At 37.0% G+C, this 26508-nt stretch overlaps 1 protein-coding gene across 3 annotated transcripts in view; it reads left to right on the top strand.

The window, feature by feature from the left end:
* Pros1 (protein S) overlaps window positions 1-26508 on the top strand; it is a 73954-nt gene that overhangs the window by 12644 nt on the left and 34802 nt on the right. For all 3 annotated transcript variants that reach the window (XM_087899769.1, XM_087899767.1, XM_087899771.1), the window contains 2 exons: window positions 14814-14971; window positions 17689-17713. In XM_087899769.1, the coding sequence (XP_087755895.1) occupies window positions 14814-14971; window positions 17689-17713 (183 nt within the window). The remainder of the gene's footprint in view (window positions 1-14813; window positions 14972-17688; window positions 17714-26508) is intronic.

Below are 26508 nucleotides of genomic sequence, written 5' to 3'. Positions count from 1 at the left end.
TAAATGGTTAAGTGTGTTTAAAAATATATGTAGGCTTATATTGGTTTAATAAAATGCTGAATGGCCAGTTGCCAGGCTGGAAGTGTAGGTGGGGCAACCAGACTAGGAGAATTATGGAAAGAGGAAAGACAGAGACACAGTTACCAGCCAGACGTACAGGGAACACGATGATAATACCTCACTGAGAAAAGGTACCAAGCCACAAGGCTAAACATAGATAAGAATTGAATGAAATCTATTAATATTGAGGATGACAGATGAAATAAACCCAAACGCAGAAGAAATGTGTCTGGGTATAATTCATTCATTCTCCATAACAGAAAAACCTTAGTTCATCCATTTTTCAATAATCTGCTAATTACAATATGTTCATTTTCCAAAAGCTAGTTCTTTTGTTAAGATTGGTGTTTATATTTCTGTGAGTGTGAGCCTTGATGTTCCAAAGGCCACATGGCAGAGTAACCATTTTTATGTTTGTGACTGTCTTTTGTCTCCAATGTTATATTTATGTTTTATTATTGTGTGTGTGTGTGTGTGTGTGTGTGTGTGTGTGAGAGAGAGAGAGAGAGAGAGAGAGAGAGAGAGCGAGCAACTATGTGAAGTTTGTTCTCTCCTCTCTTGTTCTTACATGGGTTGTGGGGATAATAAATACTCAGGTAGTTAGGTTTGCATGGTAGGTGCATTTACCTACTAAAACATTCCATTAGCCCTGTGTCTGTTTTTGTAATGAATTTTTTGAAGTTAATAAACTCCAAACCACTAAGAATTGGAAGTTTCAAGATGATTTGGAGATTTTAGAATTAATGTATTATGATTACATAGCCAATCTTATCCTAAGAGAAGGCTTTGAAACTTTAAACTAACGTCTGTAAACGGTATCAGCAATATGCACCTGTGTGCTTTATTTAATTCTAAAAACCCAAAGGTTATGATTAAAGAAAAAGCATATAGTAAATCACATAAAGTCTGGGTGTTGTATATCTCTTCCATCTTACAGCATGAGGTACGTGTGACCTCCAACATACTTACAATCAGGAGAGCAGTGTAGAAGGTTCTCTGCCTTAGTGGGAAAGTAAAGACTCACTTTTACCTAGTGTTCAAATAGTTTGAAGGCAAGAGAATTCAGGGCATATCCCATGAACTTTGTCCACTATCTCTGTCAGATCCATTTTCTTTCTAAGGTTAACATGAATGCTTTTTCACATAAGGGAAGTAAGAATACTCATTTCTTATTTAACCTTTGCCAATTTTTCATACAGAGTGTGTAGCTATGTAAATGTATTAAAGAGTTCCACAATAGCCTGGAATGGAGTGCAAAGATTCATTTATTGGGGGATAAAACTCACAGTAAGAGCAAATATCCCTGGTCCTCCGGGTGCGCTGGAAACTGGGAACCAAATCGAGCAGATAAAAGGACCTGTGCACACTTTTCATCTGCGCTTAGAGTACCTCAGCCCATGCCCCAAATGGCCAGTATCCAAAACGCTATATTGGCTGAAGGAATTCCCACAATAAAGCTATTTATCTATTTGCATAAAATTTGTGGTAGACAAAGTAATGCCTAGAACTTACATACCAGATGGGGACTTAGAATTCTTATACCAAGTTATTATTAATATAACAGAATGAACAAACAAAATGGCTGATTTTGAAGTTATTCTTGTAATGAGAACTCTGTCTCCTCTCCTGTTGCTCTCTTATTGGTAACAGTAATTGGTATGGTTTATGATGGCCTGATTGTTAATCATTATTATTAATCATACTTTAAAAATAATGTTTGGAATTTTCGAGATTGTTATTTTTTAAAAAATATTTATTTATTTATTATGTATACAATATTTTGTCTGTGTGTATGTCTGCAGGCCAGAAGACGGCACCAGACCTCATTATAGATGGTTGTGAGCCACCATGTGGTTGCTGGGAATTGAACTCAGGACCTTTGGAAGAGCAGTCAATGCTCTTAACCTCTGAGCCATCTCTCCAGCCCAAGATTGTTATATTTTTTAAATGATGTCCTTAGTTGAACATTTGGTTCATACCTACCATTTTCCTGCACTCTGGAAACCTGAGGCAGGAGGATTGTTGACACATGCAGAGTAGCTTGCCCTTTGTTGTGAAGCTTGGTCACATTAAAAAAATAATAATAAAACAAAATAAAAATAATTTTTTTCTCTTGACCAAAAATGTATTCCCTTGTATCTGTAAGTACTTTCATGGTCTAAGTTTAGTTACTATATGTACATACTTAGCTATTGGGCTTCTGTGTTTTGAAAGTCTTTTCTTTCCCTCAGATGAAAGGATTGGCAGAGATTTCAATTTTTAGTTGGCAATCATGTTTTCTTAGGGAGTACAGTGTGGTATTTCTATGCATGCAACTCAGAAAATAACTAAATCATGGTTGTTAGCACGTGAGTTATTTTTTGTGTTTATTGTTTCTTTGTGATGAAAGCATTTAAAATTTTCATATAATTGTTTCGTAAAACCTCAGTACACCATTAACAATATTGAGTCACCTTATTCACTTCAACTTCTTTTCAGGAAATTCAATTGTTTTATTACATTTCACTTACTTTGTGAGGGTGCACACATACATGTGGTGCTTATGTGGGCCTTAAAGGACAACTTTCTGGAGTTGAATCCTCCTTGTTCTTCATGGGTATCTTAGAGAAAGAACCAGGCACCAAGTTGAGTCTTCTCACTACTCCGAAGTAATCTAAGTGCTTCCTAATCGAGAAAATATCTAACCAGACAACGCAACATTTGTTCTATAATTATCTCAATGTCCATTCTTAGATAGTAATATATGTGACTAGATATTAAACATTAAAAATGATGCAGATGATGAGTAGTTAAGAGCCAGTATTGGTGATGCAGAGAACTAGAATTTGGTTCTTTCACACCCATGTCAGATGGCTACCAAACTCCTTTAACTCCAGCTCGAAATGATCTGACAAATCCCTGAACTTTTACATACCACACACAGACACACATGCATACAAATAATTAAAAATAAAATCAAACCTTTCAAATGATACTTCTCTTAGATGCAACGAACTACACCACATACCAGCCTTTAAAATGTGCAAATCGTCTTAGCTTGTGTTCATAGTAATTATATAACCAGAACAGTATGTGAGAATATTTAGTATGCTTTCAATTATTTGCCTATCTCAATTATATTGAGAGTCACATGTTCATAATATTTCTTTGGATATGACCATGTTCATTTCATTGGCTTATTCTTCTAGAATTGTAAGTTGACTGTCTAAATAGTATGCCTGTTTGGAACATTTCAGATTCATATTGTGAAATAGTTCCTTGGAAATCTTTTTTGAAAAGTTGATAATGCTTTCATCTTTGCAAACATTGAACATTAACTTATAAAAGTCTTTGTAAATGCAATAATTGAAAAGTAGGAGATGATAACTTTTGGGAAAAGTGAAGGAATATAATTTTAGCTTGACTTTTAGACTTGCCAAATTTTTAAGAAAAACTTGAAAATATTAGAGTTTTTGGATCACAATTCAGCTCTGCTTGCTAATGTAACCTTTCTGTTTATTTGCTTCCTGGGGAGGATTCAGGAATGCTGATAACATTTGCATTCAACATCTTTTCATATTTGTATTTTTCCTGGGTTATCTATTTTGAAATGCCTGTTGATATTTCAGTTCATTCTTTATTTCTAGTGGGGTCTTTTTCTTATGGATTTATAAGTCCTGTGTGTTTGTTAAAACTTTAAACCCCCTTTTATAATTTGTATCTTAATTTTTTTCTAACTTTTATTAAATATATTCTTTAACAAATTCAAACGTGTATATAAAACATTCTGGTTATCCTTGTCACTGCTCTAGGATCACCTTGTCTTATAGCTCTACCCTGTGAACCTCCCCTCCCTGCAAGACCTATTCCTACATCCTTTGGATTTGTTTAGTTTTGTTTGTCTGAATCAGATTCTGTGTTTTGATGAACAGACATTTTAGTATTTATAAGCCAATCTATGTTTATATGGTTTTCCCTTTTTATTTGGATTTGAGTTATAAAGGACTCCCCCACTTCAATAAAATATAAACACAGGAAAATCCTGCCAAATCCTGTGGTAAAACAGTAGAAAACCCACAATTTTATAAAAGCAAGTTGCATCAGTTGGCAGATGATTGAATGACAGGAGTCAACTCGTGTGACTAGCTGTCAGGTTTAAAAGCAGGCAATAAGATCTCAATTACTATCATGTGGAACTGTACATACATTTTTGCTCAGCTTAGATATTAGTGAAAATCATTTTCAGCCCTGGTACTGAGTGGGAGTTGAAAGACAATGGTCAGCAATTCCCGAGGCTCCTGCTTAGTGACCACCTATTATTCCAGTGCAATTTAAAGCTGCTGGCCCATAAACCAGGGGTGGTGGCGCGTGCCTCTAATCTCTGATCCCAGGATTTTAGAGGAAGAGTAGGGCGAATCAAGAGCTTAAGACCGTCTGTAACTACATAGTGAGTCTGAGGTTGGCCCGCACTGCATGAATCTCTGTAAAGCAGACTTAATGAACAATTTATAAAAATCTACAGCAGTTAGGGTTTTAAGTGAAATTGCAAGATTACATATTAATTTGGGTGGTATATCTTTTAAAATATTTGGCTTTTTTGTTAAGAATTATATGACATTAAGAATTACTATATGGCATAGTTATATGTTCTAATCACATTTTATGGTGTCAGTGTGTGCCTATGGTGTCATGTATATGTGTGTGTATGAATGCATGTTGATGTGGGTATTTGTGTGTGTGTGTTTGTGTGTTTCTCTGGATCAAACTAAGGGTCACATGAGTGCTCAGCAAATGTTCTACCATCAAGTCATATCTCCAATCCTACCATGTTCTTTCCTTAATGACCTCCATATCTCTTATTTAATTTATTGTCTGATGTTAATATTTCTGCTGGCATTATGTTTCCTGATATAGGATTCTCCTCTATATGCTGTGAATATATTTTATTTCCATTGGTTAATAAAGAAGTAGCTTTGGCTTATGGCAGGGCAGACTATAGCGAGACAGAAAATTCTAAACAAAAATAGAGGATGAACAAATGGTGGAGTCAGACAGGCGCCAGGTAGCCACCAAGAAGCTACATGTAACAACATCTAACCAACCGCAAGCCTTGTGGTAAAATATAAAATAACACAGATGAGTTAATTTGAGATGTAAGAGTTAGTAAATAAAAAGCCTGAGCTAATATACAAAAGAGTAAATAATTAAATTATAGTAAGAGTTAGAATGATTATTTTATGAGGAGCTGCAGAAGCTAGTGGGTGGGGTGCAGTGGGTGGAGAGACACTGGTCCGGGCCCAGTGGAATGGAAGATATTTGTAGCTACAGTGCAACTTCACTCCTGTTTTCTGTTTGATTTTTATTTGTGTTAGAAAAGGTGCTGAGTTTTTTTTCTAAATTTTATTTGAAAAAATTTAATCATATATTTTGGTTGTTTTCTCTTCCACCAGCTTGTCCCAGAATCACCCACATCCCAACTCACTCAAGTTGATGCTCTCTCTCTCTCTCAAAAAAACAAAAAACAAGAAACAAAAATGAGTCAGAACAAATAATCAAAAGATCAATAAACTGCAAAATGTCCAAACAAAATAAAAAGCACGTACACACACACACACACACGCGCGCGCGCGCGCACACACACACACACACAGACACACACGCACATGCAAGCAAACAAGCAAAAACAAGACAAATCAAAAGACATAAAAACCCCACATGGAATTAATTTATGTTGGACTTCTACTTCTGGATACAGGGTCCGCCCTGGAGTGTGTTTGATGCACCTAGTGACTGTCTATTGGAGAAAACAGATTTTCCCTTTTCCAATTGGTATCAATTGCAGAGAGTTTCTTAGTGATGGGACCCCATGTCAGAGCTGGGACCCTGTCTGTCTTGCATCAGTGCAGACTCTGTGTATGTTGCCCCAGTATCTGTGAGGTCATATATGTCTGGAAGAGACTGTTTCTTTGGAGTCATCCATTACCTCTGGCTCTTATAAACTTTTCACCTCAGATTCTTCATAGATCCCTGAGCCTTGAGGGGAGGGATTTAGAAGACATCTCATTTAGGATTTTTTATTTTTGGTCTTTTGAGACAGAGTTTCTCGGTAGCTTTGGAGCCTGTCCTGGAACTAGTTCTTGTAGACCAGGCTGACCTCAAACTCACAGAGATTCACCTGTCTCTGCCTCCCGAGTGCTGGGATTAAAGGCATGTGCCACTACTGCCTGGCTTGGATTTTTTTGAAGAATTGTTTTCTGTCTAGACCTTTTAGAATATTCTCATCAGCACTATTTGATTTTCATTGTTCTTTGGATATCATTCACTTGATAATCATTCATGTTATCACCAGAATAATTTGGTTTCGCTTATACAATACTTCTTTTCCTTTTTTCCCTAAAACAGGGTTTCTCTGTGTAGCCCTGACTGTCCTAGATTTTACTCTGTAAACCAGGCTGGCCTCAGACTCAAAGATCAGCCTGCCTCTGCCTCCTGAGTGCTGATATTAAAGGAATGTCCTAGCACATTGTGCTAAAATACGTAGACACAGGGCTGAGGAAATGCTTACCTGCAGGGCCCTTGCCTGAAAGAGAACAGACAGAACCCAACTGCTTTGCTATTTTGCAAAGTCATCTAAATAACTTGATGGTTACGATTTCTTTTCTGAGGATAGGACTTTTTATGGCATTAACCGGACTGACCTCAAATTCATGATTCCCCTGCCCCAACCTCTCAAGCAGTTGGGAGGTGTTTATCGCTGTGTTCAGATTTAATGTTTAGTCTTATTATCTCTTGATTAGACTATTGTGTTATATATCTAGTTTGCTTTCTTTTATCCAGTTCCAGTCTTTATATGAACTGTGTTTCTCATCCGCTCTGGAAATGCCTCTATTTTTGCATATTATCATCATTGCACCCATTGCCTCTTTTGTACTTATATGATGATTTCCTTCCTTATATTCTGTCTTCTTGGAAGTCTACAGAATGAATCCTTCATGATTTTGATCTTTCTTTGAAATTTTATTTTATGTTCCAGAACATGTCTTTAACTTTTTTCTTTTACCACTTTTCAGTTTTGATAATTTCATTGTAGATTTTTAAGTTTTATTTGGTTTTAAGTTTGATTGTTCCTCCCTTTCATGAACGTATTATCTTCTTAGTTAATCTTGAGGATGTTCATTACCTTGTGAAGTTTTTTTAAGTTCTGTAATGATCTGTTTTTCCAAATCAAGCCAGTTTTTTTGGTATTTCTTTTTTTAAATTTTATTTTATTTGAGATAGGATATCAATATGTTTCCTAGGCAGGCCCAAATTTGTGATCCTGCCTTTATTTCTCTATTTCCAAGTGTGGAGGTGGTAGGCTTGCTTTGGATTCTCTCTCTGAATCTTTATCCCAGTGTTTCCCCTTTCTTTCTCTAATAAGATGTCATTTGATTCTGTTGTAACTTATATTAGCCTTTGACCATGCCATAGGGAATTCTGAGAGGCTGATAGAACTTATGTTGAATTGTAAACATCTAGTGTATGATCAATCAATATTCCAAAACTTTACTTGCCTGTGTGCACTTTAAAAGGACACTAATTAAGAGTCAAAAGGGAATCCACTGAGCACTGTAGTTCTTTTTAATACTCTCTTTGTGTATGTATTTTGATCAAATACACAGCTCGTAAGTTGCACATTAAGTTGGAGTTCTTTTTAATTAGCTGATCTGGGGAAAGAACCCAGGAGGATTTGGCACTGCTAAGCGCATGCTCCATTCTGGAGCAGTTCCCCAGGCCCCTGAGAGACTCTAAGCACACTTTATACTTGTTGATTTCAGAGATCTGCGGGAGACTGCAAGTAGTGGAACATTACAGAATGAGGCCAGCTCTTCAGCTTTGACTTTGATGTCCCCAAACAGTCTGCCTGTTATTTGTCTAGACAGAAGCGCAGACACAGGCCAGTGAACTAATAGTACTGATGCCATCTTAATAAAATAGGTCAAAGAGAACAAAGACAAAATATTTTCCTTGTGTTTACTCCTTGGTACATGACGTCAAAATGAGGTTGTTTTGGTGTTCCCAGTGGGTAGGAGATGAGAGTGGCCAGGAAGCTGACTGGGATGCTGTCTTTCTCTAGCCATCAAAGGAGCTCCTGTTATAACTTCATGGGGTTATAGCATAGCAGTTGGGTGAACAGCAAGGCCTAGGGACACTCTCTGTCATACCTTACCAAATTCAGAACTGCAAATCTCTTCAAATAAAGTATCTTTATGTAGGCTGTTCATTCTTTCTCGGCTGCCCAGACCTGAAACAATAACACAGAAACTATATTATTTGCAATACTGTTTGGCCAATAACTTAAGAGTATTGCTAGCTAACTCTTATATCTTAAATTAAGCCATTTCTATTAATCTATGTATCGCCATGTGCTTGTGGCTTACCGGTAAGGTTCTGTCTGGAGTCTGGCGTCTAGCGTCTGTCTCCTGTGGAGGCTACATGACTTCTCTCTTCACACCTTCTAGCCTGGCTATATTCTGTTAGCCATTGGCCAAAAGCAGCTTCTTTTATTAATCATTGGCAACAAAACATATTAATGGCATCCGGAGGAAAATCCCACATCATCTTCATTTTGCCTCTCAACTAAGGAAATAGACAGTATAATTGTTTTGTTGTTTTCTCTTTTTTTCTGGGTTACAAGTTTGCTTCTGGGAAGTAAGTAAGTAACCTTTACTGCTTCAGCTCTCCTTGGTTAAATCAAAGCTTCCAATCTTGAGAAGACAACGACAGTGATTTATTCTGTTTCCCTCTAGAATAGAGGCTGTAAATTAAAGTAATAATTAAATCCTGGAGTCGAGAAGCCCATTTCACTTCCGTTGTAGATAAACAGTACAGACGTTGTTTTTCTGCTCAGTCAGTCATGGAATTCTTCCAGACTGATTCTTCCAGTGGTTACATTTTTAAAGGACACCAATGGCTCCTCTATTAAAAAAAAAGTCAACTTCACTCCTCTATTCAAATGGCTCAGCATCACCTTTGCAAACATCACGTATAACTATTTCCTTTTTGCTTTACTCCCTCGCATCCCAGAGTCAAATCCCAACCCAAGCCTTTCTTGTGATCTTTATCCTTTAAAAATGCTTGTCATCAGCTTTTTAATGGTTCAGTTCTTTGAAGCCTAACATAGGACTTCCGTTTCCAGATTAGTTCTCTAACCACTCTCTTACCGTTAGTACAGTGGATGAGAAGTAATACTTTCTCAGCAGCATAAGACAAAATATTAAACAAAACGTAAAATTTAGAGAAAAGCAAGTAAAATACTCGTCATTCAAAGAAAATACTGTCTTTGATGAGACGAAAGCATAAGTTACATATGAACATTGCATTGTGAAGGCAATGTAAGCTTTCCTGAAATTTGGTACCGATTTAAAGGGATGAAAATCCTACTTAAGAATGTCTGTCTTTGGGTTTTTCTTAATTCTTGCAAAAGCCACATTTTCAAAACATTCTCCACACTGCCAAATAGAACTCTCATGAGATATTTATGGGAAGAAATAAAAATATTTGTAGTTTAAATCTAATTACTGTTAATATTTTTTTCACATCCAGTCATCATTAATGACTCAAGATTGTTGTGTGCTAAAGTGGTTTTGCTTTTCATAAACTTTAAGGAAAACATGCTATTTCAACTATTCAGGTCATGCTAAGTACAATGTCAAAGGGTCAAGTGGCTCTTCTGTTTGCATAGGGAAAGACATTTTCATCCTGCATGCAACACTGAATCATAAACACAGATATGAACCCTGCCAGGATTCTCCTCTCACATACATTCTTTCATGAGCAGTTTTTCTTTCTTAGGATGCCCAATAAAAAGGACTCAGGGAAAGCTACAGAAGGCAAACCTAAAAGAGAAGCAATAAACAGCCATTTTTGATAAAGAAAAGCAATAAAACTGGAAGAACTTTACATAAGCCCTTCTAGAAGTTGGGTGCTCCTCCACCTGTCGCCTACTTTTGACTGTTGAGTAGGTTTTGAATGGAAAGACTTGGAGGTTATTGGGAAAACACTTTAACCATGTGCTTTTTAAAATAGTAATATCTAATTCTTCATTACTAAATTTAGTACTTTTAAATTCACTTATTCTTCTACAGTTTCAAACAGGTAACTAATACATTTTTGTTACACTCAGTCCCTACCCTATCTTAACACCCCCTCACTCCCACAAGCACCCTCTCTCCTTTTTTTTTTCTTCTCTTCATTATTCACAGGGTTTACCTAGGGCTACCAATGTGAACATGGTTGAGGAGCTATGTACTGAAACATCACCAGTAGCTTCAGTACTGAAAACAATGACTTTTCTCTCATGGCTACCAAAAGCTCCCCCGATCAGATGGTCCAATGAGCCCCACCTGCATCTTTCACTGAATATTTAAGGGCTTAGTAGTGTGTAGAACTGTTGCAAAAATACCTTTTTCCTGGTCGACATAAACTGTGCATCCCTACACCTTCTAAAATCCTAAGAACAAACTGAGGCATGATTCCATCAAAGTTCATTGGGGGAACCAATGAGTCTATCAGCTTCACTGAGACAGCACAATGCCTACAATACTGTGAATGTCCCCCAGCCCCACCCCAGAAAGTCTTTGCCAGTTTTCCTATAGCCTCATAGGTGGAGCCTAACCCTTTCTCCCAGTTTTCCTGACCTAAATACTCTATCTCTTTCCCAAGACCAGTTGCAATTTGGCCAGAATTACGTGCAAGAAGTGGTATGGAAATACCCTAAGCTCCTCTACAGTCAACAAACTCAGCTGCGATATTCTTGCAAGTGGGCACAGCTCAAGGTGTCTGTTCTTTCCCTTGGATTGTCACAGAGACCAAGGTCCTACAATGACAACTCCTTTTGCTGTAAATTCACTAATAGCTTGGTCATGTCATGCTCCTAAGACATCATTTTTCAACCTTTCTCCATAAGGTTACATGCTTACACTCTTTTTGCCCCTATCTTCTGTGATAATCCCTGAGCCCAAGATTAGTATTAGTATTCTTTTTAAAAATTAATATGATTGTGTGTATATGTGTGTTTGTGTGTGTGTGTATGAGAGAGAGAGAAAGGAGAGAGAGGAGAGAGAGAGAAGGAGAGAGCGTGTCACAGCACACGTGTGGAGGCCAGAGTACAGCATTGTCGAGTTCCTTCTTCTACCTTTATGTTGATTCTTGTTGTGAAAGATAGATCAAATCAAATCAGACCTACATATAAAATTCTCTTATCCACTGAACCATCTTGTTACTTGACCCACAAACTTAGTATTCTTGATGGAAGATTGCTGGGAAGTGAATAATATTTCTTTTAAAATATATTTTACTGGGAAGTAGAAACAGACAAGATTTCCTGAGTAAATTGGGAGCATGGGAACCTGGTGAGAGGGTTGAAGGGGTAGGGAGAAGTGGGGAGGGGAGAAGCAGGGAGGGAAGCAGAGAAAAATGTAAAGCTTAGTAAAAAATCAATAAAAATAAAAAATAATATTAAAAATACATATTTAACTTTGATTTGTTGCTGTTATTGAGCCAACATTTTCATTGTTTTGTAAAAATCTTAACTAATTTTCTCATAAAAATTATATATTTGCTCTGAAGTTCAGGAATTTCACATTTTTTGCTATATTTATTACAAATACAATGTTTAAACACTTGCAAGTAGTGAAAGAGCTGCTCATGTAGGACTCGAATTATTGACAGTGCTGCTATTTATCAGTTAGTCATCCTCGTGGCAGGTAGCACATTCATCGTTGTCCTGTAGACACACAAAGCCCTGTTTGAATCTTTATCTCTTAATGGCGATGAAATGGAAAAAGATAAGAGTTATAAATACAACCCAAACTATTTACTTAGGGGTTGCATTTACTTTTCTGTTTTGGGATATAAGAGACCTAAAGTTGCATTACTTATTGCACTTATTTTTATTACTTTCTTTTTGTGAGATTATAATGTAATAACATCATTTATTCTTTTTCCTCCCTCTAGACCCCTCTTTCTTTCAGTTTCATGCCCCCTTTTAATTAAATATTGTTACACATATATACCTATATATTCTTAAATATAACAAGTTCAGTATGTATAATATTACTTGTATGTATGTTTTTAGGGCAGACCATTTGGTATTGGATAACCAACTGATGTTCTCTTTGAGGGGACAGAGTATTTTTTTTTTTTTTATCAACTTTAGTGTTTCTTAGTTGAGTGTTGGTATTTGTGTAGGGCTGAGGTCTTTTGTTCTTTCCACTGTCCACCTTGGCATGTCTATTGTTGCCCTTGGTCAGTTCACGTTTAGGTAGTTGTGTTAATGAGATTTTATGGATGTAGCCTCTGACCTTGCTAGGAGACACAGGAAACTCCCGGATCCTCTGGCTCTTACAATCTTTCCATACCATTTCACAATGCTGCCTGAGCCTTGGGTGCTGCCATTGTTTTGAGGGTGTATTCTTTGGCATTAGGCTCCACATGTCTGTATCTTATTTGTAGTTTTCTGTAATGGGGGTGAAGATTATCTTGTAGGTATAAGTACAAATATTTAGAATGAAGTTATGGATTGTTCTGGTTTAGTAAAGTGGTGGTTATAGGTTCTCTTCCAAGACCCACGACTTTGCTAGGTCTGGGTAGTTGCTTAGGTTTCCAGTAACAGTCTTTGTTTCTTTCTTGTTGAACAAGCCTTAAGTCCAGTTAAAGAGCAGTTGGCTACCACTAGGTATGTGTGTCACACTATTCCACTCTTCGGGTTATTCTGTCATAGTACTGTTGTAACAAATAGGCATCATAGTTGGGTAGGACTGTTGCTTGCGTCCCTTCTTTGGAAGCTTGAGTAATGCTTTCTGTTTCTTAAAAGCTAGTTCTTAGAGAGGAGGATTTCATTTCCGTTCCAGTTCAGAAGCCTTTGGCTCCTGTGTCTAAATTACAAAATATCTTCAGCAATAGGAACTTACCTTCTATCTCGGAGGACCAATCAAAGACCATATCAGTAGCCTATAATATTATTAAAGTTTCTTGGACAACCCTGACCAACAGTTCAAAGGAGGGCTTCTCATACCTGGTGTGTGGTTTTTTTGTTGTTGTTGTTGTTCTTTTGCTCTTGGAAGGAACATTGAACATTGGCACCCCAGATGAGTAAATTTCATTTAAACTGTACGTGCACACACATACACACACACATGTATACGTATAAATATACAAATGCAATATTATTTATTATAAGTAATAATATAGTTTTATGTAATATAGCTTTTTAGGTAGATAGTTATGATTACTTATGCCTTTTTCTGATAGCCATACTGCTGTTATTTCTCGCGCTGTATTTGTCTCCCTCCCCAATCCCTGACAAGAGGTGCCCCTCTTTCCCCTTCCCCAGTCAGATCACGTGTATCCTGCTACTCCCTAACTTATCTCATTTCTGAGTTTCAGTTGTTTAGGGAGACTGCTTATCAGTCAGCTCTTTTCCTTTTACTCCCTTCTTTTTATCAAGTTCTTGAGAATCTATTGTTTATTATTGATAACAAGACACTGACATGAAATAAACTTATCTATTTAGAGACTTGCTCCTCTTTGTAGTAAAAAAAATATTTATGCATGAAATCTAAAAAAAAAATATAGACTTTTTTATGCTTTTAAAATTTTTCTTTAAATACTATAGCATTGAACATACTAATAGTAATATAAGTTCATATTTTTCATTATTTTCTTCAGATACAATTGCTACTGATAGTTTAAAAATATTTTCAAATTCTTTCCTATATGTTTGTCCACAAAATATTTACATATTTGCAATTTGGATTGCTGTGTTTATCTATATATAAATGTTTATGCTGAGAAAATGGTATTTTAAAATTTGCATTTTAGTTCTTATGTTGGAGGTATTTACCTGAGTATTTTCTTTTAAAAATTCCATGATATTATTCAGTTAGGTATTACAGCTTATTATTTTTAAAGCTACCCCTCCTCATTTGTCTGTAGTGTTTCTAATATTTGCTCCTATAACAATGTTTTTATTATTTTCTTTATATTGTTTGTATTCAGTTATTTTGTATACAACCTTGGAAATGTATTCTCTTCTTACTGGCTTTTTTCTTTGCAAAAATGACTTAAAACTCCAATCGCAATTTTCTACTCTATACAATGAGAATAGTTTCCTCCAAATTTAGTATTGCAGTTGGTTATATAACTTTTTGTTGTTGTTCACCTGTTTAAAACTTTTTTTGTAACCAAAGTTCCTTTCCTTTTCTCTTTCTCTTCTGTAGTGTATGCTTAGCAAACAAACTTCCTCTTTTTCCCCTAGGTTTTTACTTTGCCAAATGTATGAAGGGTCAATTGATTTAGTCTGTCAACTCTCATATAGCTGATAGGACTTCATGATTGTGTTTCTCTGTCTTCAAAGAGATTCCAAAGGTTCACCATTAAAACTGAAAAAAATTTGTTACTCCTGCCCTAAACGTGGAGTCACTGATTAGATAAGTGGAAAAACAAAAAGCACTGAGTGTCATCTAAGTGTGTTCGGCCTCAAACATGAACTGGATAATTTGTATAGCTCATATAAAGCAGCTATAAGTAGCAGCATAGACAAGCGTGAACCGAGTCTGCTGGTGGAGTTGCTAACCAAAGGCTTTATAACAGCGACGTATTTTCTGAGTTCCAGCCTATCAGTTTTAAATATCATGCAGAAAATTATTTCAGCATTCATTATTTAATAAGATGATATAACTTAGAGGGAAAATAAAGACATTTTTATTTATATAAGTTTATGTTTTCTACAGTTTTGTCAAAAGAACGTGCCTCCCAAGTCCTGGTGAGGAAGCGCCGAGCAAACGCCTTGCTTGAGGAAACTAAAAAGGGCAACCTTGAAAGAGAATGCATTGAAGAACTCTGTAATAAAGAGGAAGCCAGGGAAGTCTTCGAAAATAATCCTGAAACGGTAAGCATTCGTTGATACTGTCGAGTTCACACGAAGATACACATTTACAGTCGGAACACTGCCAGTCTGAGCTTCCTTGGTTCCATTTGAAAGCTAATGATTTTGCAGATCATTTTTCACGCGTTTCCACTGTCACTTCGGGCAGGCTGCCAATGACAGGTGCTCCAGCCAAACTAGATTTCCCTTAAGCCTCATTACCAACAACTACTATTGACTTTATGCTTTGCAAGTATTTTGTTCCCTAACCAAAGTTTGGTAGCATTCAGGGTTCAGGAGAGGATGCATGTGGAGTGTGAGTGACCACGTGCCTGTTTTATCACTGTGTTTTTCATTTATTTTGTTTCAGTTGATTGTTGGATTGCATTTGAAAGAGCCTCTTATTCTGTAGACCCAGCTGCCATGGAACTCACTATCATCCTGCCTCTGCTTCAGCCTCTCAAGTACTGTGATTCTAGGCTGGTGTGCCCCACCATGCACAACCTAACTCTAGAAATGGGGTCACTTGAGGTTTGTTATTACGGTGTCGTGTATGCTGAATGGATGTTGTTCCATAACCTTTGTAAAGTTTCCTGAGGCCACTGATAATCAGCAGTAATCTTTGGTGTATAAAAATTTTCAAGTTACCCCCCCCAAATATTGCCCAATCTGAGCCTTTTAGGAGAGGGCGGTCTGTGGCTCACCCCTGCTAGCTAGCAGGCGTAGCGTGAATACGTCCACGATGCGGTGGAATATGACCTTGAGAGTCTAAATGTCACACATTTCAGGGTTTCCTCAGGTATTTTACCTGAGCTGAATTATACAGTCTGGAGTAAAACTGGGAGATGACATATCCAAGCCTCCTCCTATGCCTCTGCCACAGCTCCCAGTCTCATGACAGCAGTGGAGGTATAATGAGCAAGGACGCTTTGTCCATAGAGAGAAAATTTGACCCAAATTGTAGCTACTTGTGTTCTTACAGTTCTTTTTATCCCTACATGTTCTGATAAGTTCAAAGAAGAAAATTTCCCCAAATACACACCAATTATTTTAATTTTTCTAGAATTGGAACAAAAATGTGATAAAATACTTTGATCAAAAAAAGCAACCTGGGTTGAGCTGTGGTGGCATACACCTTTAATCCCAGCACTCAGGAGGCAGAGGCAGGTAGATCTCTGTGAGTTCCAGGACAGGATCCAAAACTACACAGATAAACCCTGTCTCACGGGGAAAAAAAAGAGAAAAACAAAAAACAAAACAAAACAAAAAAAACTTGGGAAGGAAAAGTTGTTGTTGTTGTTTTTTTTTTTTGTTTACAATCCTGAATTACAGTCCATTGGGGGAAGTTAAAGTCGGAGCTCAAACTAAATGGGAACCTGGAAGGAGCTGATGCAGAAGCATGGAGGAGTGCTGCTTATTAGCCTGCTGCTGGTGGCTTGCTCAGCTTGGTTTCTAACACAACCCACCGCCCCAAGAGTAGCATCACTTACAGTGGGCTGGACCCTCCCCCATCAACCACTAAGAACATTCCCTACAGATCTGCCTACAACCATATTTTATGGAAATATTTCCTCAACTGAGCTTTACTCCTCTCAGATGATTCTAGCTTGTATCAAGTTGATGTAAAACTAACCGACACAGACAATAACAATACAAACTTTTCTATCCTACACAATATACTTATTGTGTAGAATTTTACATATATATTCCACGTTTTACATTTTCATACTAAAAAGGAATATGCATGCACTCTTACAAACTTCCATAATACAGAAGAATATGGTTTGTATTAGATGGATTAATAGATTCCTTCCTTTTATGGAAATATTAAAAAAGGAGAAAGAACAATATAATAAATCCCAGCATACCTCCTTCCTTTAATACAGATCAAGCCTTCTGTTTTATTTTGCCTGCTCATCACATCTACTCAGTAGTTTTGATAGTTTGCTTTGAGCGATTCTATCACCCATAAAACTTTAGTGTATATTTCTGCACTGTGGATATGTTTTCAGAGCTCAGTCTTTAAAGAGTAATAGGGATAAAAGACAGAACACAGGAGGGAAGATGGTGGAGGAGGAAAACACAATCACGTGTCTTTCCCTTGACTGACATTGCTTTTGCTGATAGACTCCACCCACATTCTCTCCATATCCCTCACACTCTTAGTCCACTCTTTTCAGTTTTCCCCTGTTGTTTACCTCTCATATTCTTGTCATCAGCATACCACCAATATTTGAACCCCATCTGTTGCTCCTTATTGTCTCGCATCCCTTTAATCCCAGCACTCAGAGGTAGAGGAAGGTGGATCTCCATGAGCTCCAGGTGGACCTGATCTACATAGTGAGTTTCAAGGTAGCCAAGATGATGTAGAGAGACCCTGTAAAAAGGTATCTTAAATGGATGTTTAATCACCATGAAAAAATTAGAGAATTATAAAAGAAGGTGAATACTGTTATATTTATCACCTCAAGTACAGCCAGTTCAAATTAGAAGCTTTAAAAATGTTATCTAATCTAATTGTTCAGTAGTATATATATATCTATATAGATATAGATATAGATAGGCTACCGATTCTTGAAGTATTTTCAAACAAAAACTTAGAAATTTGAAAACACACAGCATGTAGGCCATTTCTATTATATTATTCATTTATATTAATATAAAAACAAACTAGAAGTGGGTCTTTATCTCTGTAGTGCAATTTGAGTTTGTTAATATATCTATTTTTCTTTTCTTTTTAGGATTATTTTTATCCAAAATATTTGGGTAAGTTCTAAGTATCTGGAACATAAAATTTTGGAAATTGAAGATATGCTCAAACTTCACTCAAATGATAGATATGTTCAAACCTCAAATAGATATGTTCAAACCTCGCCTTCTGCCCAAATACCTATCCAATACTGTTTTATCAATATTGAGAAGATGTAAAACCTATGATGCTTTTGTATTTAAAGTCATATGCACTAATTTGGAATGACTTTTTATTATGACGCACTTTAAGTTTTAGTTTTCCATGTCTTTCTTCTAAAATATCTTTAGGTTGAGGCTAATTATATTCAGACACTCAGACCTTATGCACAATTATGTGTTCATGGGCTATCATTCAAGAAATAAAGGATATCTAAGCTCATTAAATAGTATGATGTACACAGTTATCACCTAGTCAAAATTGTAGAAGTCATTCGCAACTCTTCATTGTGACATCATCTCATCACTTCCAGCAGTATTCCATTCATCCATTTTAGATTCTGGACTGCCAATAATATAGTCTATGTATACTCATATAGGTTAGGTGTTGTTTTGGTTGGAAAGAAGTTGGCCCCCAAAAGGAGTGGCACTATTAGGAGGGTGATTTTGTTGGAGTAGGTGGGTGTAATCTTGTTGGGGAAAGTGTGTCACTGAGGTGGCTGGCTTTGAGGTCTCATATATGCTCAGGCCAGGCCTAGTAGGACAGACCACTTCCTGTCACATGTGAGTCAAGATGTAGAACTCTCAGCTACCTGTCCATCACCATGTCTGCCTGCATGCAGCCATGTCCTACCATGATGTTAATGGACTGAACCTCTGAAACTGTAAGCAAGCCACCTCAATTAAATGTTGTCCTTTATAAGAATTGTAGTGGTCATGATGTTTCTTCACAGCAATAGAAACCATGACTAAGACAAATGACTTCAATTAAATACTACTTCAAAGTAACAAAGCTTGTTTTCTTAAAGAAAATGTATAAGTGTTTTATGCTATTTCCAAACTGTCACAGTGGGGTCTAATTTGTGCATCTGTCTCTCATGTGATCATCTATGTTTGCAACAGAGGCTCATGTCCTTCTTTTCTTGCAGAATACCCCTTATTTATGTTTATTTGCACTCTGTTCTTAACTCGGGCCAACTAGAAATAAAAAAGCAAATCTTTGGAAAAATATAGAAATGAACTCTGATATTGTTGCTAATATAGTCTTATAAATGATTAAGTCATTAAACTATTTTCTTCTGAATTTTAGTGTAGTTAGAAAGTTTATATGTACAAGCTCCAAAAGGTATAGAGAAACCCTGTCTCAAAAAAGAAGATAAAAAGAGAGCTTATTATATATATATATATATATATAAAATATACATATATACATACATATATATGCTTTTGACCTTTGAGAATCTTGTATTGAAATAATGCTATGGATTTATACTTATCCTTTAGGACAATTAGTAGGTTGAAGGTCAAAAACCACTTTGTACAAGATCACGTTTTAGAAACAGGTGCCTGAATTCTCTTCCGCAGTTCTTAGTGTATATGCTGGTCAGGATCCCATCTTTAAAGCACCTGCTGAGCTTGGGCAACTTGACTATACTGTACTACACTGTAGTATATCCTGTTACCAGCTGTAAGACAGCAATCGGTTCTATGGTATCTCCTGTAGAACATAGGAAGATCTCTATGAGTCCTTTTGTTACCCCTATAGATGGATTTTCAGCATGTTTCCAAATCACTTATTAAACTGTATTTCTTTTTCTTTCTCTTCATTTTTTTCTCTGCTGATGGCAATTTCTGTTTGCCCTTTCTTTTCCTTCCTTTCACGTTTTAAGCAGGCTGGACCCCTCTTAACTTCCATGATGAGATGAGATGGGATTCATTCAGGGTGGTAAGGCCAGCCTTTCTTTCCTTCTCTAGCTCTTAACACCAGTGTTGAATATTTTCTTTCAAGTGTGCACCATGAGCAGTAATTGGGAGGTGGTGTTATTTGATTGAAATTGCAACCAGGTTTTATAAAAACCCTTTGAGTTTACATTTTCCAGCGTAGAGAATGGGTAAGAGAGTTCATCCATGAAAAGATCTATTTTTGTATGCATAATGAGTCACCACTTTCTGAAACAAAAGGCTAAGGATTTACATTATTGAAGTTACTGAGAAAGCATAGGTCATCAGGCCTATTCCAGCCTCTCTTATTTAGAGGAGAATGTAAATATTTTATAATAAAAAGAAAAACTTCTTAGCTACTAAAAATTTAAGGTTATATGACCCTCATTTCTTAGGGCCATGTAATGAAGTAATGTTTTCACAGGAATAACAGTCTAAAAGATACAGTCTTTGAGCACAGTCTGTTTGAATAAAGATAAATAATTTTTTAATATAGAACTATGTGTTTGGGAGAGGTTTCTCAAATAACAGCTTTACTCCTTTTATCTCTTTTAATTTTTTTTCTTTTCTGGATCCACCCAGCTTTCTCTTCTTTTGCCCTGAGTTCCTTGGCAGCATGAGAGAAGACTAATACAAAACAAAACCTGGAATCTGAGATGTAGGCTCCAGTTTCAAAGTAAATGTTAGCTGGCAATGTAACTCGTTGAATTCTCTGTTTCTGTTTTTGCTTTCTGTGCTTGTTGTTGTTTTATGTGTTTTTTAAATAAACTATTTGAAGAGGTTTTATTTTTTATATGCAGAATGTCACCATATTTTCTATCTTCAGAGCTCTTGGATTGCTAAAGAGATTGATAATAGATTTATTGTCCATCATTCTTTTAATGTAAGGTGTTATTATTTAAACCATCAGGTGGAACAAAAATGCTTTTGACTGAAATTTTATATTTGGTCTTGTATGTGTAAGTGGGGAGGTCCGTTGTTGAAGGAGAAAATGAAAATCATGAAAATCCCTTACCAAAGTTCCATGATTAGTCATTAGATGTGCCCAAGGGCAGTAGTCTTAGAGAAAGGACACTGTATATTCTGTTCACAATAAATATAGTAATAGTTTAATCGTCCACAGCTTATACTGGACTCTTTTTATAAAAAAAGATGGTTATTCAGTAATTAGACTACAGTTGCTTTTTGGACAATGTCTAGACTTAAAATTCCAGGGCCATATAAAGCACTTGATACAGTTACCTGTGCCATCTGCTGCCCTTACAACATCCAATTTGGAACAGAAATACTCTGGGTTCACTGACATTTATTGCATAGATGGATATAATTGATGTAATTAGTTTGCTTCAAGAAATAAAAGCAGATAATGTTTTCAAAGAATTTATTAAAGTGTAGTTTTATTATACAAATGTGTTTTTATGTAAACTTATAAAATCAAGCTTATGAACTATTTTTGGGTAGTACTCTGCCATTGAACTATGCTCCCAGAATATCATTATAATTTCTCTTCTTCCGGAGGAAATAGGATAAATAAGTTTACCATCTGTATAGACACTGGTAAATAGCACCTGGACAATTGAATGAATTTGTTCATGGAGAGAAAGTTTTCTAGAGAATGGTAAACTTTGACCCAAAATGTAATGTTAAAAATCATTATTTTAGGATTAGAGATGCATCTTCCACACATAAGACCTTAAGTTTAATTTCTAAACACACACACACACACGTACACACACACATACACACAAAATAGATAGATAGATAGATAGATAGATAGATAGATAGATAGATAGATAGATAGTTAGACAGACAGGTAGATAGATAGATAGATAGATAGATAGATAGATAGATAGATAGATAGATAGATAGATAGATAGGTAGATAGATAGATAGATATAAAAACCACATTTTAGTCTGCAGGTCTTTTTAAACTCATGAATAAATCCAAACTTCTTCTTTTATTTTTTCACATCATCTCTACAGAAACATTAGGACTCTGGGCACTAATGATAATAAAATTTTAAAACAATAAGAAGTAGACTGAAGTCTGGTGTCATCTGGTGAGAGCTAAGTTTTGTGGTAACTAAGAGCTGAGGTGAGAAGACAAGTCATAAGGCTTGAAATAGACCAAAGTGTTCAAAGGCAGAAACAAGAAGTACAGTAGAGTAAGCCGCAAATAACGAGAAGCAGAAACTTGAATAAACGTAGGTGAAAGGAAAAACAGTCAAAAGAATTGATGAAAGCAAAATTCAGGCTTTGGAAATGTTTGCAGTGCACGAGAATAGCGGGAAACTGCAGCACAGGGAGCCTTCACACGAGCCTTTCAATCTATTCTTGAGAGAGTGCATTTTCCATAGATGACACAGGAGTAGCTGCTGTTCCCCATGTGCTCTGCTGTACCATTTTTCCACTCCCTTATCAGCAGGTAGAGCCTATATTCCCCATCCACACATCCTTGCGTGGACTCTGGAATTGCTTTCATCATAGTTGGCGGTTGCAGTGGTACAATACCTCTTAAAGGGCCTTGCAACACCTAATTTCTCCCTGGATTCTAGCTGCCATGGAATAAGGTCAGCTCTAAGACCACCAAGGTGAAAGAAACTCACTCACACGAAGAGACTCTGACATGCGACCACTCTATATGCTGGTAGAGGTGGGGTGACAGACATCATGAGCTGTCATGTCTTGGAATGGAATTTACTTTAATCAGATACTCTGACTGACTCCACATGCCACAAAGATCTTTACTTAGGTGATGCAATTGCATCCCAGATAGTTGACTCAAAAATCTAATCCCAAACAGTTATTATTTAAACTAGTAATTTGAGGGATGGGTTGTTATTCTGCCAAGGTAACTAATTGTTGAGTATTTGAACAAAGAAGTAAAATATATCATTTCTTTTATGGCAATTATTTGGAGAATTAAACAGCTCTTAATAACATGAAAGTCCTTAAGAATTTTATCTCTATTACATCATGGGTTATTTTTTAGTTTGCTAGTCATTTAAGCCATTGCTTTTATTAGACTTGTAGTCAGGAGCAATAGGAATGGAGTCAACCATTTTGTGATATTAAGAAATTATACAAATATTATTGTGTTAGTCTCTATGCAACACTGACAGACCTTGAAGTTGCCTGCAGCAACCAGAAACACTGACTTCTATTGACTTAATTATACATGCTGATTCAATCAGGCTCTGGTCTGCACATTTGCAAGTTCTTTGCTACAAATCCAAAACACAGATTTATGTGACAGAAGATTTCCGTGCTAATCCCAGATGTTTTTTTGTTTATTTGTTTGTTTGTTTGTTTTAGATTAAGGTCCTTTAGCTTAATGTAAAGATAGGAGAAAGGAGCTTTCAAAAACTTGCTTTCATTGACTCTGTTTAGTGCAAACTGACTTTTAGATTTTTAACTTTTCAGAGAGAGAAATGTGCTATAGCAAAAAGCTAACTGGGAAACTTCTAATGATAATGAGTGAGGAAGGAAAGTGCAGGTAATGGAATATCTGATGCAGAATGGAAACAAAACCCAACCGGTTCTGCTCTTCTAAGGTCGATAGTGAAGGAAATCTTCCAGATCCACAAACCAGTACAGCAGATGAATGGATTCTCTTGGTATCTTCTATCTTCTCAGAACTGGAAAATTAAGGTGGTGTTGTATGCCTGGGATCCCTTAGCATTCACAAGGCTGAGGCAGGAGGATCAAGAGTTCAAAAGCCAAACTGTAGTACTTGGGGGAACAGAGAGAGGACTAGAGGAATGGCTCAGTGGTTAAGAGCATATAGTGCTCTTGTGGAGGACTTGAGTTCTGTTCAGCTTCTAGGTGAATCTGATATTTATGACCCCAGACATTCCCCCACATAGATACATACACATCACTTAAAAATAAGTCTTAAAAATTAAAAAATGAATAAAAAAAGAAAAGTTACTTAAGGCACATCTTGTAACAACTTAGGGAAGAATTTCTTTCATCCAACATTTCAGTATCCAGATGGTATCTAGACTGCCTAGTGACAACATTGACTCTTCAGGTACCAGAGCGTTCTTGGCACAATTGCATCTATCTAGTCTTGTTCAAAGCATAATTCACATTTGTGCTTTATTAAAGACTTTCTGCATAGTACAAAAACCTGGTGTCTTCAGGAAAAAGAAAAGCTCACAGCAAATGGAAGCTGAACAGTGACAAAAACTTTGAAACCAATCTGCAAATGTATTCTATCAAGGCAGCACAGCGGGAGTGAAATGAATGCAGCATCTTCTGGGTCCCTTGACAGTTCGGGGTGACAAACCTGCCATAAGTCAAAATGAAACCGCTACTAAGAAATTCCAATGGCCTTCCAATAAAAGATGTTCTGTCATGTGAAATAAGGGAAGGTTGCACGGCTCCACTACAGAATGATGTGCCTCACATCAGTCAGGGCTGAAAGATTCACGTGATTCACATGTTAGCGTGAGTAAGGCAGAGAGCTAGTATTGGGCATTCCAGGTGATGTCAGAGACTTCATTCACTCAGTCGTTGTCAAAACCTCATGGAGGAAAGGCGAAGCAGTTGGAATTGCTATTGAATAATTGCACTGGAGACGACTTACAGAAATCTGCGTGAATTTTGGGACAGGGTTAGTTTTCAGATAGGAAGTAGAAGCCAAATGTTCACTAGCCCGAGCAGACCTAAGCTCTGGCAGCCAAAGCCGAATCCACAAATGTTAAGAAGCCAAAACTCCTTTCAGAAAAAGAACTGTCTGAGGTGTAGAAAGTAAACTGAAGCAGGCCACGGCCTGCAGGATGGAAGCTAGAAGCCACACAGCTGCTGCTGGAAGTGCAAACAGGAAACAGATACAAAGGCGGCAGTCTCTGTGGCGCTCAAGGGACCTGATAATTGAGCGTTGGCTGCTGGAGGGTTCCAAGTTGAAAGTTCTGTCCAGTCATGCTCTGGTCTTCCTATGTGACTTCTGAAAGTCTCTGTCAAAGAGTCAGAGTGCTTGCCTCACAGGAGGAAACATGTGCCTGGTATTGAGAATCTCTTGGGGGAACCCATGGTTGCGACACTCACGGTCCCTACTATTCTTTTGCTAAATGGACATAGTATCAAACTGCCCTAAAATTCATGTCTGTACCCATCGTTTCCTGTAGCTCTCAGACTTAGTCAGAGAGTGTCTTTATGTACTGAATGGTGATTTATGGAGAAACACAACTGCTCAAAATGCAGAGAATAAGTGTCAGTGGAGACCCAGGAAAAACAGGATTTTTTTTTTCTCTGAGACTCAAGGTCCATGCCCAAAGAGGGGATGAGGAGATGGCTAGAGTCAGAGGTAGGGCAGTACTGGAATGAAGCAGTGTTGTCTACACATGACAGGACAGAGGCTCTCATGTGCTCACAGCAGCCGTGGATACCTGCATAAGACCAAGCCAGTCAACATTCTAACATGAAGTCGGGCAGGATTGTCAGCCTCCCTAGCTGAGACGCTATGGGCAATAGATGGCATCTAGGAGAAGGAGACTCTGGCCCTACAGCATGGAATATGTGGGCAGAACCAATTGAAGTTAGAGAAATTTCATACATGATACCTTAGCAATAAAAAATAAGGTATCAATGGACATGAAAAAATAAGGTATCAATAGACACACTAACATAGAAGAGGTCAATCTCATGGGTCGCTTACAAACAGAGAACTAAGGACAACTCAGGAAGGCCGAGAGAAGGAGAGACAGTCCTTTCCAGGGGTGAAATCCCTAGTTGGCCATCCAATACCAAGTAGTCAGCCCTGAAATCTATACATATAAGTAACATTATACAGATTGAGAAGGCTGTGTTATGTATTTAGGACATAATTTTGAGAGAGAACAAGACAGAAAGGTTGGGGTACATAGGATTGGAGGGAGAATGGGTAAGGGGAAAATGATGTAAATAATTTTCATCTGCAATTAAGCAAAATAAAACAAGAGGAACTGACATTGATGAGACAGAGAGATGGGGAGGATCCTGGATGACAAGTGACTTTGAGGTGAACATACTCAAAATATAGTATATGAAATTCTTAAAAATTGACAAACATGTATTTAAATAAGACATCTTAGAACAACTGTGCAAAACTGAATTAGAACTGGCTGCAATGGGGTTTTAAAGACAAACTATGCCATGAAAAGTCTGAATCTCAGAGTACTAAAAGGTGAATATGTCAAACAGAATCTTTTAAATAAAAGGTGAAAATGTTGATAACTAGACTTTACTCTCAGTTTCTCCTGAGAGCAGAGCTGGTGTAGATGTTCAGTATCCTGTATCACAAAACTGAACTGAAATAAACCGTGATACAAATGAGATAAATTTTGAGATGGGTTATTTACACAGTGAAAAAAAAAGAATCAGCTTGTAGCAGACTTTTATCAATACTAATAAGAAATAAGTTTCAGATGTTGTTAAAGAAACAGTCTAGAACTAAGTTATTTATTTGCACCAGAGTGTTTTGATGAGTAGCCTTAAAAATATGTACAACAGAAAAATACCATCATGCAAGAAGATGAAAAATCTTTTGATTCAGCCTCAACAGCAATAATCCCTTACCTGAAGAGGAGAGGATAAATTAAGAACATTCTAGACTACTGTCAGTTATTGTCACCCGGTCACCTGGTCATCTAACTGGGGTTCTCCAAGTTCTCCAATGGGAAAAAGAGATCTCTCTCTCTCTCTTAAAGTCCATAGAGGAGACAGAAAAACAGCTGAGCAGACAAACGATGACCTGAGTGCAATGCCCAGAACTCATGTTAAAAAAAAGCCAGATGTGCGGCAATCCCAGCACTCAGCAGGGAGACAGAGGCAGAGAGGGGAACTGGCTAGATGCTCAGGAGTGAGTACAGCAACAGAAATAACAAGAGATCTTCAAAAGCAAGAAAGAGAGTACTGACTCCCAAAAAGTTGTCCTCTGCTCTCCGTGT

The sequence above is a fragment of the Myodes glareolus genome, chromosome 2 (assembly GCF_982192425.1).
Source record: "Myodes glareolus chromosome 2, mMyoGla1.1, whole genome shotgun sequence".
NCBI classification, from domain to species: Eukaryota; Metazoa; Chordata; class Mammalia; order Rodentia; family Cricetidae; genus Myodes; species Myodes glareolus.
The sequence above is the reverse complement of the archived record's forward strand: the minus strand, read 5'-3'. Positions and strand labels throughout refer to the sequence as shown.